The sequence below is a fragment of the Anabrus simplex genome, chromosome 4 (assembly GCF_040414725.1).
Source record: "Anabrus simplex isolate iqAnaSimp1 chromosome 4, ASM4041472v1, whole genome shotgun sequence".
Taxonomy (NCBI): Eukaryota; Metazoa; Arthropoda; class Insecta; order Orthoptera; family Tettigoniidae; genus Anabrus; species Anabrus simplex.
In genome coordinates this window covers 259,780,345-259,795,011 of record NC_090268.1, presented here as the reverse complement: position 1 = coordinate 259,795,011, position 14,667 = coordinate 259,780,345, and the positions used below count along the sequence as shown (strand labels likewise).

The 14,667-nt window shown below is 37.4% G+C and overlaps 1 protein-coding gene across 1 annotated transcript in view; it reads right to left on the bottom strand.

Moving 5' to 3' along the window:
• Positions 1-14,667, bottom strand: part of LOC136871867 (abnormal spindle-like microcephaly-associated protein homolog) — a 270,465-nt gene that overhangs the window by 252,837 nt on the left and 2,961 nt on the right. The window contains exons 2-3 of the mRNA XM_067145512.2: positions 12,105-12,275; positions 742-948 (exon numbers count right to left, since the gene is read on the bottom strand). Of these exons, the coding sequence (XP_067001613.2) occupies positions 742-948; positions 12,105-12,275 (378 nt within the window). The remainder of the gene's footprint in view (positions 1-741; positions 949-12,104; positions 12,276-14,667) is intronic.

Here is a 14,667-nt window from a genome sequence, read left to right as displayed (position 1 = left end):
ACATCTGCATAGGAAACAATACCGGTTAAACTACTGTAATATATAAAGCAGGTCTCCAGTGACAGGTAATTAGAGAAGAAAACTAATAATAGCGAGTGCCTACAGAAAGAATTAAAAAAAAAAAACCTGTCTGTAAATAATGTTTGCATAAGTCAATATGTTCCAACTTTAATTTTTAAATAAAATTTAAAAACTGAATGCATTTTGATACAGTTTCCAGTGTTCACCAGTTCTATACATAGTCACAAAATTAATTTCTACACATATGAAACTGCAGGCAAAAGCTTGTCAATGATACCATCATATCACAGTATAGGCGAACCATCGGACACTATCAGTACTCTTAATTAGTTGATATGGTCTACTTAGAAAGAAGTATTAAATAGGTAATAGGTAAGTCACTGTTGCCCCCCCCCCCCTACCCTATTTCCCTTTTCCAGCTCAATAGTTGCAATATTTTGTCCTTGTTTAAGGGTTAGAATGAGTACACAGAATGGGAGTAAAAGATTTTTCTGAGAAATCACTCTAATATTCATCTATTTACAATAAGTGTGTACTGGGTAGAAATCCAGAGAATATAACACATTCAGCGTCTCCTCTCAGTATTAGAACAAACTCTGAGTGAGCTATATGAATAGTTTATGGATTTCAGCAATGCTGTTCATAAAGGTGTACAGCACAGTTATGGAAGACAAAATGACAATGCAAGATTCAAGTACATAAGAAATAAACAGTACTTACATGAGTTTTCTTCATACTCGTACAAATTATGATAATATCCATTTTCAGAGTACGGTTGGTTTTCACTCCGACTACAAACCGCCATGAACCATCTTCTATTGGAGTCCAAGCAATTTCAATAACCTCTTCGGAATGGGGCTGCAGTACTAGTTGTGTTGTACTGAAGGTGAAGCCCTTTTCAATAGATGGAACTTTAACTAAATCAACCTGAAACATGACCAACATTCTCTTAATAAAATATTTTCCATACTTAATTTAACAAGTCAATACGCTATGAAAAGGGATCTCCCAAATGACCTATGGTAACATGTATCATAAATTTGAAAATGGAAGAAATTATTTATAATTAATCAGATCACTTATGTAGACAAAATGTTTATAATAGGGCCTATTAAAATATGTTAACACAGGGAAAGAACACAGTCTTCAGGAAACAAGTCTACTGGCATCTAATAAGCCTATAGTTTCAAATGTATGAAAATTGTTTCTAAAAGTCTGTGTGGATAATAGTGGCATTTAAAAAAGAAATTGAAAGGTGAATTGGTAAGAAATGTTTACAAATAGTTCTGATGATAACAAGAGAGTTTAGTGGGACATATCTTATGACATAGGATTAGCTAAATTCCAAGGAGGCACCAAGAGTTTCGGATCACAGGTTTTATTGCAACTCTGTATCAGTGAAGACTACAGTACGTACATCACTATTTGAATGCAACGAAGTGAACCTCTCGACCACTCAAGAGAAAACAGCAAATGAAATTCAAATAATACATGGTACTATATGCCCGCATGGTGGCCATGATTGTTAATGCAGCAAGTCTATATGGTCTGACACTGGTTAGCCGATTCGAGTCCTGTTGGTAGAAAAAAATGTCACCATCAAAATGTTGGCTCGCATGGATAGGAGAACTGGTGGTATAAAATTTCTAATCACTAGAGCGTGTGCCAAAACCTGGATACAATTCCAAGTCGATGATAGTCGATGGCTCGATGCATTCGCTAGTAAATTGTGGTAAATAGTGTATTTGCTTCTTTGTTTAAAATGGTTACAAATGTGCCTTGTTTTTGAAGTAATTTGTTAGGCTGATATCGAGTAACGCACTATACTCACCGTTTTATTGTCATTATTTGTTCTGTTATTTTGCTGCATGCGAAATGAACATCGATACAATTATGATTTAAATACATATATTTAACATGCCCAGGAAACCGTAGAACACTAAAGAGGATAGTTAGATAATTGTATTTCAGCTTCCGAAAAATTGACAATTGGAGTGATGGTGAAATACGAAGTAAATTGGCGGAGCTTGGAACTCCTGTTGGTCCAATTACAGAAACAACTCTTAAAAAAAAAAGATTGGTTCGCGTCAGTTTGCTGTGTGTGTATCCAGTGTATTGTGGTAATTGATCGAAAGTCGCCATTAAATGTATGTGGTATACTTGCGGATTTTGTTGATCGAAATTGTTAATTGCTTTATAATTTCGTAATCACGTATTTATTTTATTGTGGACAGTGCCTTGTTTTTCGAGAATCACTCTCTTGATATAGATGTTGATTCCCATAGCAAATCTGAAATATTTGTTCAGAATGAGTAAATTTATAATACCAATATAAATGGTCCGTTATTGAACATTATAAATTTTCCAAATAACGCATTCCTGGTTGCCAGCGTTTCGCTCCTGTGTGCTAGGTTGGGTTCGTCAGTTTGTACCTAGCACACCTACCAAGTTGCATGGCTAGTGCATACCGTGGAGGCCACTGCGTAGGCTAATTGTAGCCACCGGCAGTGCCAATGCACTATGAGAGACTGTCTCATTATCAAAAATTGATGCCTGCTTGGCCATCAGATGATATAGATGTTGATTCCCATAGGGAAAAAGTCTCTCATAGTGCATTGGCACTGCCGGTGGCTACAATTTGAATTAGCCTACGCAGTGGCCTCCACGGTATGCACTAGCCATCATTTTGGTAGGTGTGCTAGGTACCAACTAACGAGCCCAACTTAGCACACAGGGGCGAAACACTGGCAACCAGAAATGAGTTAGCTGGAAAATTTATAATATCCAATAACGGACCATTTATATTGGCATTATCATTCTCTTGGCGAAAATGTCAACTACTCAATCTACGTTTATCATATACTGACTCATTCCAACCAAAAGAGAAGATTGTGTATTTCAGTACTTGTCTATTATATGTGGGAGCAATAAGCAGTGTTCATCGCGAGAAAGTAGTTCAAAAACGTGAAATAGCTGTTGTGGATTATTTACGAGAACTTGAAGAGTGTGTGTTCTTAAATCTGATAAAGTGATAATTTGGAAACTACAAGAGAATCACTCCTTATTCATGAGTTCAGTTTGTAGATATGGGGATGGATTAATTTAAGGCATTATTTTATTTATTAAATGTTTCAAATGAAATACGGACACATACGAACATCATACCAACAAAATTGCACAATGCTGTGCGCGTAAAAACTTAGGTGTACTAACTCGCTGGCAGGGCTGCAAGGCAGCATATAGAAGAAACTGAAAGGTGTTACCGATATTGCTCACGTGAAGAACTAATTGGCGACTTAAGAAAATCTGAATTCTGCATTCATAACTGTTGAAGACAACTGTTGGACAACGTAATTCTAGAGTGTATAGCACTGTGATTGTGATTTAACGTAACCTACACTCATCATTGGTGTGAGTTGTAAAGGTAAAGGTGTGATCTTATTTTTTTGCTAGTTGCTTTACGTTGCACCGACACAGATAGGTCATATGGCGACGATGGGACAGGAAAGGGCTAGGAGTGGGAAGGAAGTGGCTGTGGCCTTAATTAAGGTACAGCCCCAGCATTTGCCTGGTGTGGAAATGGGAAACCACACAAAACCATCTTCAGGGCTGCCGATAGTGGGGTTCGAACCTACTGTCTCCCGAATACTGGATACTAGCCGCACTTAAGCGACTGCAGCGATCGAGCTCGGTAGATGTGATCTTTTATTAAGCAACTCTGACATGGAATCTTGTCTGAACCGTTCATGATGAGTGTGTAGGACTTAGTGTGAAAATTCCTGTTATTTTTTTCACGGCTTATTGTGAGAAGTGAACGAATAAGGATTTAGTGCATTAAAGACTGAGTGAGCCATTGTTGATTTAAACAAGTTGATATCGATAGTGACAGTTATTTGAAATCACGGCTTACCAGATATCAAAACTGATTGTGTGTTTTTCCTTACTAAATAACAGCGCAGACTTCTTCAAAGAATAAACGGAACACTTAATTGCCTGCTCTCAGTCATCGTATCAGGAGTCAGGAAATTTAGCGCATCAGAATAACAGCACAGAGATATACTGTGACGTCTTTCCGAAGATACCACAGAGGTTAGACCTAACCAACAACGATAACCAACCAAATTCGACAATCAGCCATAACTACACCAAGCAAGATATATGTCCCGTTTGTGACAAGAAAGTAGATGAAAACGACACAGCCATATCGTGCGACGGCCTATGTGAAAGATGGCATCACCTAGCTTGCAAGGAATTACAGCAAGGGCAATTCAACGCCCTGAGATCGACAAGCAAAAAGAAAATGAAAATCAATATTTATTAACTTCAAGAACCAACAACCATTACCATTGTTCAACTTTCCATAAGTTTTTATCAACACGCCATCTGACAACTAAATGGAATGTGTTTTCTGATTTTTATCTTTATTGTAATATCTTAATATGTCATAATCCTCAAATAATTGTCATGTTTTTAGACTCCAATATTATTACAAATATCAAATAACAGCATACTACATTTTATATTGTAATAGTTGTTTAATGATCTCTAATACATTTTACAGGACATAGTTTTTAACAGCATTCATAAGTTATTTCCAATCAGGTACCTGATCTATTCCTAAGGTGAAAAATATGGCTGATGATGCCTACTACTGATAGGCAAAACATGAACCATCTAATATATTAATTTCATGTTAACAATTTTGACAAGGACAATGTCCTAATTTTTAAGATTGTATTGTATTGAATAGGTTGATGAATAATAAAACATAAAAGTGTTATTTAATACAAATACTTTCAATATGGACCCAAAAATGAATTTTATCACATGTAATAAGCAAAAAGAAATCGAAACTTCTATGGCTGTGTTATAACTGTGAACAAGACTTCATTGTATATAAAGCAGGAAAGAACTGGAAGACATGCGAACTGATTTTAATAAGAAACTGGGAGACATGACAGATGCTCTTGCAAAACTGACAAAAGAGTGTCATAAGCAGAACTTAATACGCAATACTTCCATAATGGAACATGACAAAATCCGGAAATGAATACAACCAACTACACAATATAAAACATAACATTTCCCAGAATACAATCGCTCACCTGAGAACCTGAAGACTTACCCTTTAGACGAGGGCAAGATACTGCAAGAGAAGAAGTTACCAAAGAAGAATCCATTCGAGAAGATTCAGCAGAGGATAATCACCAAAACACAGAATATTTCAGCAAGGACACACGAAATTCAGAACTAACTGAAGATCACGAGGAGGAGAAAGAAAACCTGGATAGCTTTACCCAATTAGAATGGAAAAGACAAAGAAGACAGCAGCGATTTTTACTAGTGTCTTTGGTTGAAGGAAACGACACTATTCAAGCAGGAGAAAGAATGGCATGGCTCTATATCGGAAGACTAGCAAGACAAGTCGCATCTACCTCTACAAAAAAGGAATAAACAATATAGAATGTGAAGAACTGATTACTAGAGGATTAAATAAAGCCTTCAAGATACGTTTCCCGATGGCACACCTCAGGGAAACTGAAAGAGTAGATTTCTGGCCTCAAGGAGTGGTAGTAAGACCTTTTTGTTTCTTACGCCGTTATTCAAACAGACAGAACCAGGGAGTCAACCTGGTCTCACATCTGTAATTGAAACTCGCCAATGAACATAAAGTGAATAATACAAGAACGTAAAATGAATCACACCAAAGAATCTGTGAGAATATTATGGAATTCTGAAGGAACTAGAAATGCCGTCCAACTCGTCCCAGGAGACCTCTTACAGACATATGACGTAGTGATACTAACAGAAACTTTCTTCACATCAGAATGGAGCCACGAAAAATTTTATTCCGTACACTCTTTTGCGAAACAAGGCGATCGAGGAAGGCCAAAAGGCAGTATAACTCTTCTTCTAAAATCCAAACTAGCTCCCTTTATAATGATTCTATAAACAGACAATATTCTAGCTGTGGAAACAAAACCATGTAAAATTATAGGTGCTTATTTTCAACCAGAATATAAGGAAGAGGATATAATAGACGAACTAGCAACCTCCTTCCATATGCTTTCCAGTACAGACACTGTCAAGATCTGAACTTCAGGATCGATTTAGAACAAACAAAAACAAAAGCAGTAATAAATTATATAAATGCGGAAGGTCTAACTTTAATCAATGAATGCAATAAAAAAACGTAGGTGTGAATGGCACCAGTACAATAGATCTGGTCTTTAGCAAAGTATAGCTAAAAAAAAAATCACGAACGTAGTTGCGAGAAAACATCTTCCTGTGGATACTACTGTAAATCTGCCAAGCATACAACAAGCAAATGCCCAAAAGGTGAAGACAAAATTCAGCAGAAGAGACACACATGCAATTGCCCATATCAACACACATATACAGCAGGAAATACAGATGGGGAAGTTGGACTCAGCAGTAGCAAACGTGGAAAAGCTTATCAAAGATAACACCATCGACATCTCTCGACCAAAATGGACGAAAAATCTGTGGTTAAACAAAAAATGCACCCAAGCGAAGAATGAGGCCTTAATAGTGCTATACAGAACAATAAAACAACCCAATGCTATTCATTTACAGCATTACAACGATGCCAGAAACAATACAAAGAAAACATGAAAAGGGCAAAAGAAGAATTCAAAAAAGGGAAGAACAGAAGATGATAGAACAATCAACAGAGAAATGGTACAAAGCACTATACACAAAACAGCCTCATTTCCCGAAAGATATACCATTGAATGTGTGGGAAGACTATTTTAAAAAAGTCCTTCAGGCACGTGAAACACGACCAAAAGCAACAAATGATATGGAAGTGCATTTTGAACCTTTCACTCAAACAGAAATAGATAAAGCAATAACGAACACTCGGAACAAGAAAGCATGTAGACCAGATGGGATTTACTGTGAACATATCAAAAGCACGGCGCCATACATTTTAGACCTATGGACGGACATCTTTAATGAATGCCTGAAACAAGGTACAGTGCCAAAAATCTGGTGGCAAGCCACGCTGAAGCTGTTATATAAAGGTAAAAGAGATATCAAAGATCTAGGGCATTGCATTGGAATGCACAGCCTTCAAAATCCTAACGAGTCTCCTGAACAACCGTTTGTACAAGATGATAGAGAAGTTCACCAAGGGCAAATCGACTTTACACGCTGTGAAATGTCTTATGGACGAAATTGAGGAAGCCCTGAGGCATCTGAGAGGAAAGCTCCATGTGACTTTTGTGGACTATACCAAGGCATTTGACCTCATAAGCAGGTCCATGATAATAGAAAAGCTGGAAGGGTACATAAGGCAAAACTATATCACAAGAATTATTAGGAATATACTTGGACATAACCTGGTACAGAAAGACGACAGTGTTGACCAATCCAGACCACTAGAACAGAAAAATGGCGTGTTACAAGGAGATTCACTTAGCCACATCAGATGTCACCAAATGCATCAAAGCGGACATCAAAATAATGGCCTATGCCGACGACATGGTTCTTATGTCACCCGACATAACAAAACTTCAAGAAGGCCTTAACCAACTGGAAAAGTGGGCCACCAGAAATGAACTGCAACTTAACGAAAATAAAACCGTGATAATGACGTTCAGGAAAGGAGGCAGATCAGCAGCCAATGACAAGATCACATACAAGAATGAGCCACTAGCAATCGTCCCACACTTTAAATATCTAGGGATCACCTTGCAGACTTATAGAACTGTTTTCACGATGCATGTTAAAGAAAGAATAACAGCCGCAACCTTAGCCATGACTACTGGGGGTAATTTTCAATTTAAATATTTCCATTGCGGTTGCCAGCGAGACCTTTGGTAGATTTTCTACAGAATTTGGCTTTCACTTTTTCTGTATCTACTAGGTTGCTTTTGGTAAGATGCTCCCAAATTAATACCATGCCAAATTCTTTAAAAAATCTTGATGTGTATCAAGGTACACCCGATCGCGCCTCGTATGTGTCCTGGCAAGAGAATTTTTTTTCGTAGAAGATCTCCGCCTACAACTGCAACTACCCTCTACACCGGCATATCAGAATTTGCTCACAGACCTTCAGAGAAAAAGGGAAGAAATATGGCTGGAGTTCTACTCTACAGACGGTATGTTAAACAGCGAATGGAAAAAGCCCGGATATGAACTTAGACACGCAATGACGCGATTTGCCATTCACGGATTTCACCACCGGATATGCAGCAGAGCCAATTACCATGAACCAAATGAATTACAGTGTTTATGCACATTATGTGGGAAAAGCTGTGAGAGGTAACATGCAATGTTATGCAGGAAAGGATTAGTGTCACTGACTAAATTCTGTCTCGATGAAAATGAGAGCTATAATTTTCTTTGCACATTGTGCAAATTTTTTCTCTATAATAATATTTCCAAACATCTCCACAGTGGTCATATGGCATACCTGCCAACTTCTAGAAATCAAAAACAGGAAGATTTTTTAAATTCTTGGAATTCATCATGTACACTGTGCCGCGGTCTCGATGGGGGAAGAAGAAAAAAAAAAACCAACATAAAGGGGCATACATATTTACAGTTACAATGTGACTTGACCATTAAAGTTAAAATCTTAAACTAAGAAAACATAATAAAAATGGTTACAAGAAATTGTACCTAATCATTCTCATTTATGACACACATAAGAATAATATTTATATCACACCGACATACGGAATAAAATGCACAATAGTTTCCTTTATTAGACCATAAAATCAGCGGGAATTCAATTTTATAGGTATCTCTGAGCACTTGGAGATAACGTTTATGTTTTTTGGCCATAACGTGAAAAGAAAATAGAAACTGTCACCGACAACTCCCTGAAATACATTCAAGACAAAAAAATTATGAAGTAAGAATGAACATTAGTGCACCGAAATACGCAAAACTACTACATACAAAACAGATCAATATGTCTCATACATCATTATGATCTGGACAGGGGGAAAAGCACAGAAGTGCAAGAAAAAACACGTGGCCTACACCTCCAACAAAACGTGAACCACACAATAACAAATTCATTCTTTCGTCCTGATTAATTAATGGAGTCCGTGGCCTCTTACGCTTGTAGGACGATTGCCGTCCTGAATTCCCAGCTGTAAGGCAAACACACTGCTATAGTGAGAGGGAAACATGATCCACGATGGCAAATGGGCTATACACTAATGTTTCCACAAAGATGCACACGAAATGCTGTCAGTTGGTACAGTTATTTATTCACCTCTGTTTACAAATTAACACACACTTAACCTTAATCACAGCATCACAAACAAAACACTTCGCTCCGAGAACATCAACAAATTACAATTCTCATATTTTGGTCCGTACTGAATTGTACAATAAAGTCAAAGAAATATTGATGTTTATTTATTCCTCCTATTCCACACGAGGTCACAAGTACATTCTTGTTACACCGTAACTCTACTAAAAAATAACTCATCGCTACCATCAAGACCATCTCCTTATATACATGCCTGGCCAGGTTTCTAGAAAGCTACATTACAAAAAAATACCTTCTCGAAAATTCTGGAATGCCTAATACATAGCCTAGATTATAATGTTCAGAATATTTTTCCATCATCTAGTGCCTTTCTGGAAGTTACAGTGTGTTTCAAAATTCCATAGCAGTTTACAAATTATACATACAGATAAGAATAAATTATATAATATTAATTTACAGGTATTTACATTAACTGAACTCATAAATATTTATGTACAGCAAATGTTTCATGACATAACCTCACACACAATATGATCATACTAATTACAAATGGATGTACAATTCATTATAATAATAATAATAATAATAATAATAATAATAATAATAATAATAATAATAGAATAATATAATAATAATATAATAATAATAATAATAATAGAATAATATAATAATAATAATAATAATAATAATAATAATAATAATAATAATAATAATAATAATAATAATAATTCAAGCTCGATACTTGCATTATTTACCCATGGGTGAGAGAATATTGTTTTCAAGTTACATCTGTTTATGACACTTGCATCAACACTCGCCAAATACAGTATCAAATAAATATGCTTGAAAATGAGGTTCCATAAATTACACTAGCATATAAGAATTTATCCTAGGGGAAGAGTATTGAGCGTACTGGAGGTTATATTGTTGAAAAATAAGAAGTAAAATTAAATCGGAAAACTGGAAGAAGAGTTAAAAAATTGAAAGTTTCTGGGTAAATTGGAAGGGTTGGCAGGTATGATATGGAGTACGGCAAATGATACTGTTGAAGGCGATTCATCTGTCAGATGGGGATATTATGCCTTGAGCAGATTCCTTGGTGTTATTCAACAGCAATAGGCTTATGTGCCAGCACCGGGTTTCACCCCTTCCCTTCCTACTATCATATATCAAGACATTCATTTAATCTCATTAGCTCCTCTGATGAGGGTGATACCAGGACTGCATCCGGTCGTAAAAACTTGCTACGAAGATTGTCACTTCATACCCGACCACGAAGAGAAACAATTTAAGGGTTGAACATACATACATAGTACTATACATAGATTTGTCTTAATGTTCACAGTAAGTGCCCAGTAGTGTACCGGTTAGAATTTCTGCCAGTAGATTTGGGGGTAGATGGTTCAAATCACAGTCTAGAGATTTCTTGTTGTAAACTCCAGTTTCCTGGCAGTTACAAGATGTGAAAAATGATGATGTTTGTTTAAAAGGGCCTCACATCAAGGTCATCAGCCCCAAATGGTACGAGGTGAAACTTGGCACAATGGATGGGCAATGCCATCATGTGTCGCTTCTGGGGAATGCCCTAGCCTCATTCACATTAGTTGATGAAACATGTTCCATTTTAAATACATAGTTGCAACACAAAATTACTGATCAGCCTGTCGTCACACTCTTGACACGAGTTTAAAATTGGCCACCCGTGACTTGGAGTACACTTTATTAACAGGAATAAAAGTTATAGGTCCACCTAATCAATACATCAGAATTGAGATAATTAAAATTTACTAATGTATTCAATCTTAGTATTAGTTTCGATCAAGAATCTGATCACCTTCAGCTAAACAAATCAAATAACAGGATAAAACACATCTAAGAATTGAGTATATAAAATTGTCTAAAACATAAATGTGAATATTGTAGTCAGCTTGATATCATGATGTTTAAGGTTAAAATAAAGTAGTATCAGCACTTCAACTTAATAATAACCAGGGGTCAAAAAATACCGGGTGCCCAGTCACCATGGCGCCTGTATTTTAAGTTTCACATTTTTCAGTGAGTGAAGAAGAATGAGTTGGATCCTTTGTGTTTTGGTGGGAAATCAAACAGGCACATGTAGTGTAATATCTAAAAGACGCTGACCTTTAAGATGACTGGTGATTATTTGGGTATCTCTTAAAATATAAATTTCCATTCATATATGAACTGAGACTATATTACTTAAGGTCATATTTCAAAAACAATACGTAGCTTTATCCTAGTCTAACCTGTGGTTTTCATAATGTATATTTACAAAAAAGATTTTTTTTTTCTATTGGCTTTACGTCGCACCGACACAGATAGGTCTTATGGCGACGATGGGACAGGAAAGGGCTAGGACTGGGAAGGAAAACCATCTTCAGGGCTGCCGACAGTGGGGTTCGAACCACCTATCTCCCGAATACTGGATACTGGCCGCACTTAAGCGACTGCAGCTATCGAGCTCGGTCAAAAAAGAAATCTGCTGGCTCCTGATAAAAAGGGGCAGGCTACTGAATTATTTCTGTTTTTTTCTACCCCTGATAATAACAATGGGCATCTAGGCTAGTATTTCTATTAGGATCGTATAAAATAAGCAACAACTGAATGTCTACACTGTATGCTATGTTATCCATGAACTCAGAAACCTATTTTATATAAGCTTAAAGCTTTTAAATTGCCAAGAACAGAGGTTATTCCAAAGTTCTGTTAATTTTGCTTGAGAATCAGCATGAGAGATACAGTAAAGGAAACGTACTTCATGCAATTTTGCAATTCAGTGCAGGCTTGAAGAATTGTACCATATCTTTACCTTAACCTGTGCATCTCCTGGGTTCCGAATGATCAGTGGTCTCTTCATGACCAATCCAACTTCTACATTCTTGAAATAAAGTCTAGGAGGCTTTGTAAAAGGAGCTAGCACAAGTACTGCAGACTCCTCAGGTTCCATTTGGGTTGCCTTTATGACTGGTGAAATCATCACCTGAAAAAAAAAACCCACAGCTAATACAGTTGCAAAGTAAAAACATCAACCAGATTGGATCTGTATGGTAGGAGACTGTCTGTAAAGACTTGAAGCCATGCTTTACAGTGTCAGCCTCCTGATGACAAGGGTCACGAAACCTTCTGGGGTGAACAAGTAAGAAACCACATTAACTGTGTGAAGTATGGCATTTTGCAATCACTGACAACCCCTATAACAAGGCTTATGAAAGTATAGTGCTCTGCAGTAATGTATATAATCATGGCAATCAAAGCACACTGTATCTATGATACACAAAGTATGAACAACATTTTAAATTTTTGAATGTCATGAACACACCTTATTCTACATTTTGGTAAAATGGTGCAAGAGGGCAGTGCTACAAGGTAGTGTGGTACCAGCTGTGCTCAAATTGAAATGTAGTCATACGTGAAAAATGCAGCCTTGACTTGAGTTGCATCTCCCACTATGAACAAATAATGATGGCACTGGATTCACAGTTAGAAGAGAAGCAACAAAGCATGTTTGAATATATTATTACTACTATTATTATTAGTGCATGACAAGGAAATTGTATACATAATATACAATAACAAAAAACATTGACTCACTTCAGGCATTAGTGTTATCTGTTATATCTGAATGTCCAACTTTTCAATCCACTGTATTGCTTCCGCTGATGGTGATAGGAAGTCTTCCAATCTACCTGGATAAGCCTGAAGTTGACACTCGCTTACAATGTGGGGAATAGTCTGGCGAGGGGCTCCACAGTCACATTCTGGAGATGGTACAAAGTTCCACTTGTAGAGAGAATCCCTGCACCTTCCATGACCTGTCCTGATCCTGTTCAGTCTGGACCATGTTGCACGTGACAGTTGGGATCCATTTGCAATTTTTCCCCTCTGAAGATGTTATGCAGGGGCAAGTCCGGAGAGTTATTCCAGCGGCCTTTCCACTCCTCCAAAGCACTGAAGTTGGTGGACGTCTTCAGAGCAGCATCACAATGGGGTGGATGTCGTGATTTCAGTCTTTGGAGACTAAGAGCTGATGTGTCATTTAGAACAGGTAGCAGACGATTCCTGCAGATCTTGTTGTACTCTCGAACAAGAGCACTGGATCTTCTTAAGTCAGGTGGCATTATTTCATACAACAGTGGGAGCCAGTGAACTGGAGTTGATATGACTGTGCCAGATATAAGATGCATGCTGGTATTCAATTGTGGGTCAATATACTTTGTATAAGGGTTATTAATCCACACTGGAGCACAATAGTCAGCAGTAGAGAAAATGAGTGCTAAGGCTGAACAGTGCAGGATGTTTGCAGTAGATCCCCAAGTAGTACCAGTTAGCTTCTGAATAATATTGTTTTGGGTTTTCAGTTTCTTTGACAAGTTCAAAAGATGTTGCTTGAATGATAAAGTCTGGTCCAAGGTAATATTTAAAGCTAGCAAGCCAGTTACTCAAATGGAAGCAAGAAACCTCCACCTTGGCTGTACTGCATCTGAGTCTCCATTTCCTGAAATATTCTGCTAATGTGGATAAGTTCTGAGTCAAAATGTCTTTAGTTTTCTCAAAGATCTTGTGTTGTGTGGCCAGGGTCAAGTCATCAGCAGAGCAGAACTTTCTGGATATTGTTTCTGGAAGATCAGAGATGTACAGATTAAACAGTAGTGGCGATAAAACTGATTCTTGGGCAAACCATTATGCAGTTTTCTCATTGGGCTTTTCTTTTCACCTAAACAGACCTGGAATTTCCCGTCACCGATCATGTTGTTGATAAGCTGTGCAATCGTTCTGCAGGGTATAGCTCTGAGTAATTTATAAATCAATCCTTCCTTCCATATGGTATCAAAGGTAGCAGTGAGATCCACAAAGACAGATGTTTTAAGCTTTTGCTGGTATCCGGCCTCAATGAAGGATGTTAATGAAAGTACTCGATCGCAGCAGTTTCGATTAGGTCTGAAGCCTGCTTGATCCACAGGAATGAGTTCTAAAATGGTTGATCCAATTTTGTAGATAAGCCTTTCAAAGACTTTGTAGCAACAGCTAAGGAGGGTTATTGGTCTGTAACTTTCAGGTTTTCCAGGTTTCAATATGGAAATAATTTTAGTTTTCTTGAAGTCAGGTGGGATTTTGTCCAGTCTGGAGAATGTCCGTGTAGAACTGTGCCATCCATCTCTTTGCATTGTCTCCCTTATATATGAGGAATTCTGGATGAATTCCATCGAATCCAGGTGCCTTACTGGGTTTTAGTTCTTTGAGGGCCTCTTGAACACCGAGAGCTGTAAAGGGACGTGAATAGCTAGATATGCGAGGTGCCGATGATTTCAGAGCACGAAGCTGGCATCTAACATACTTTGTGTGCTTCTTATCAGCTGGAGCTCAGTAAGTTG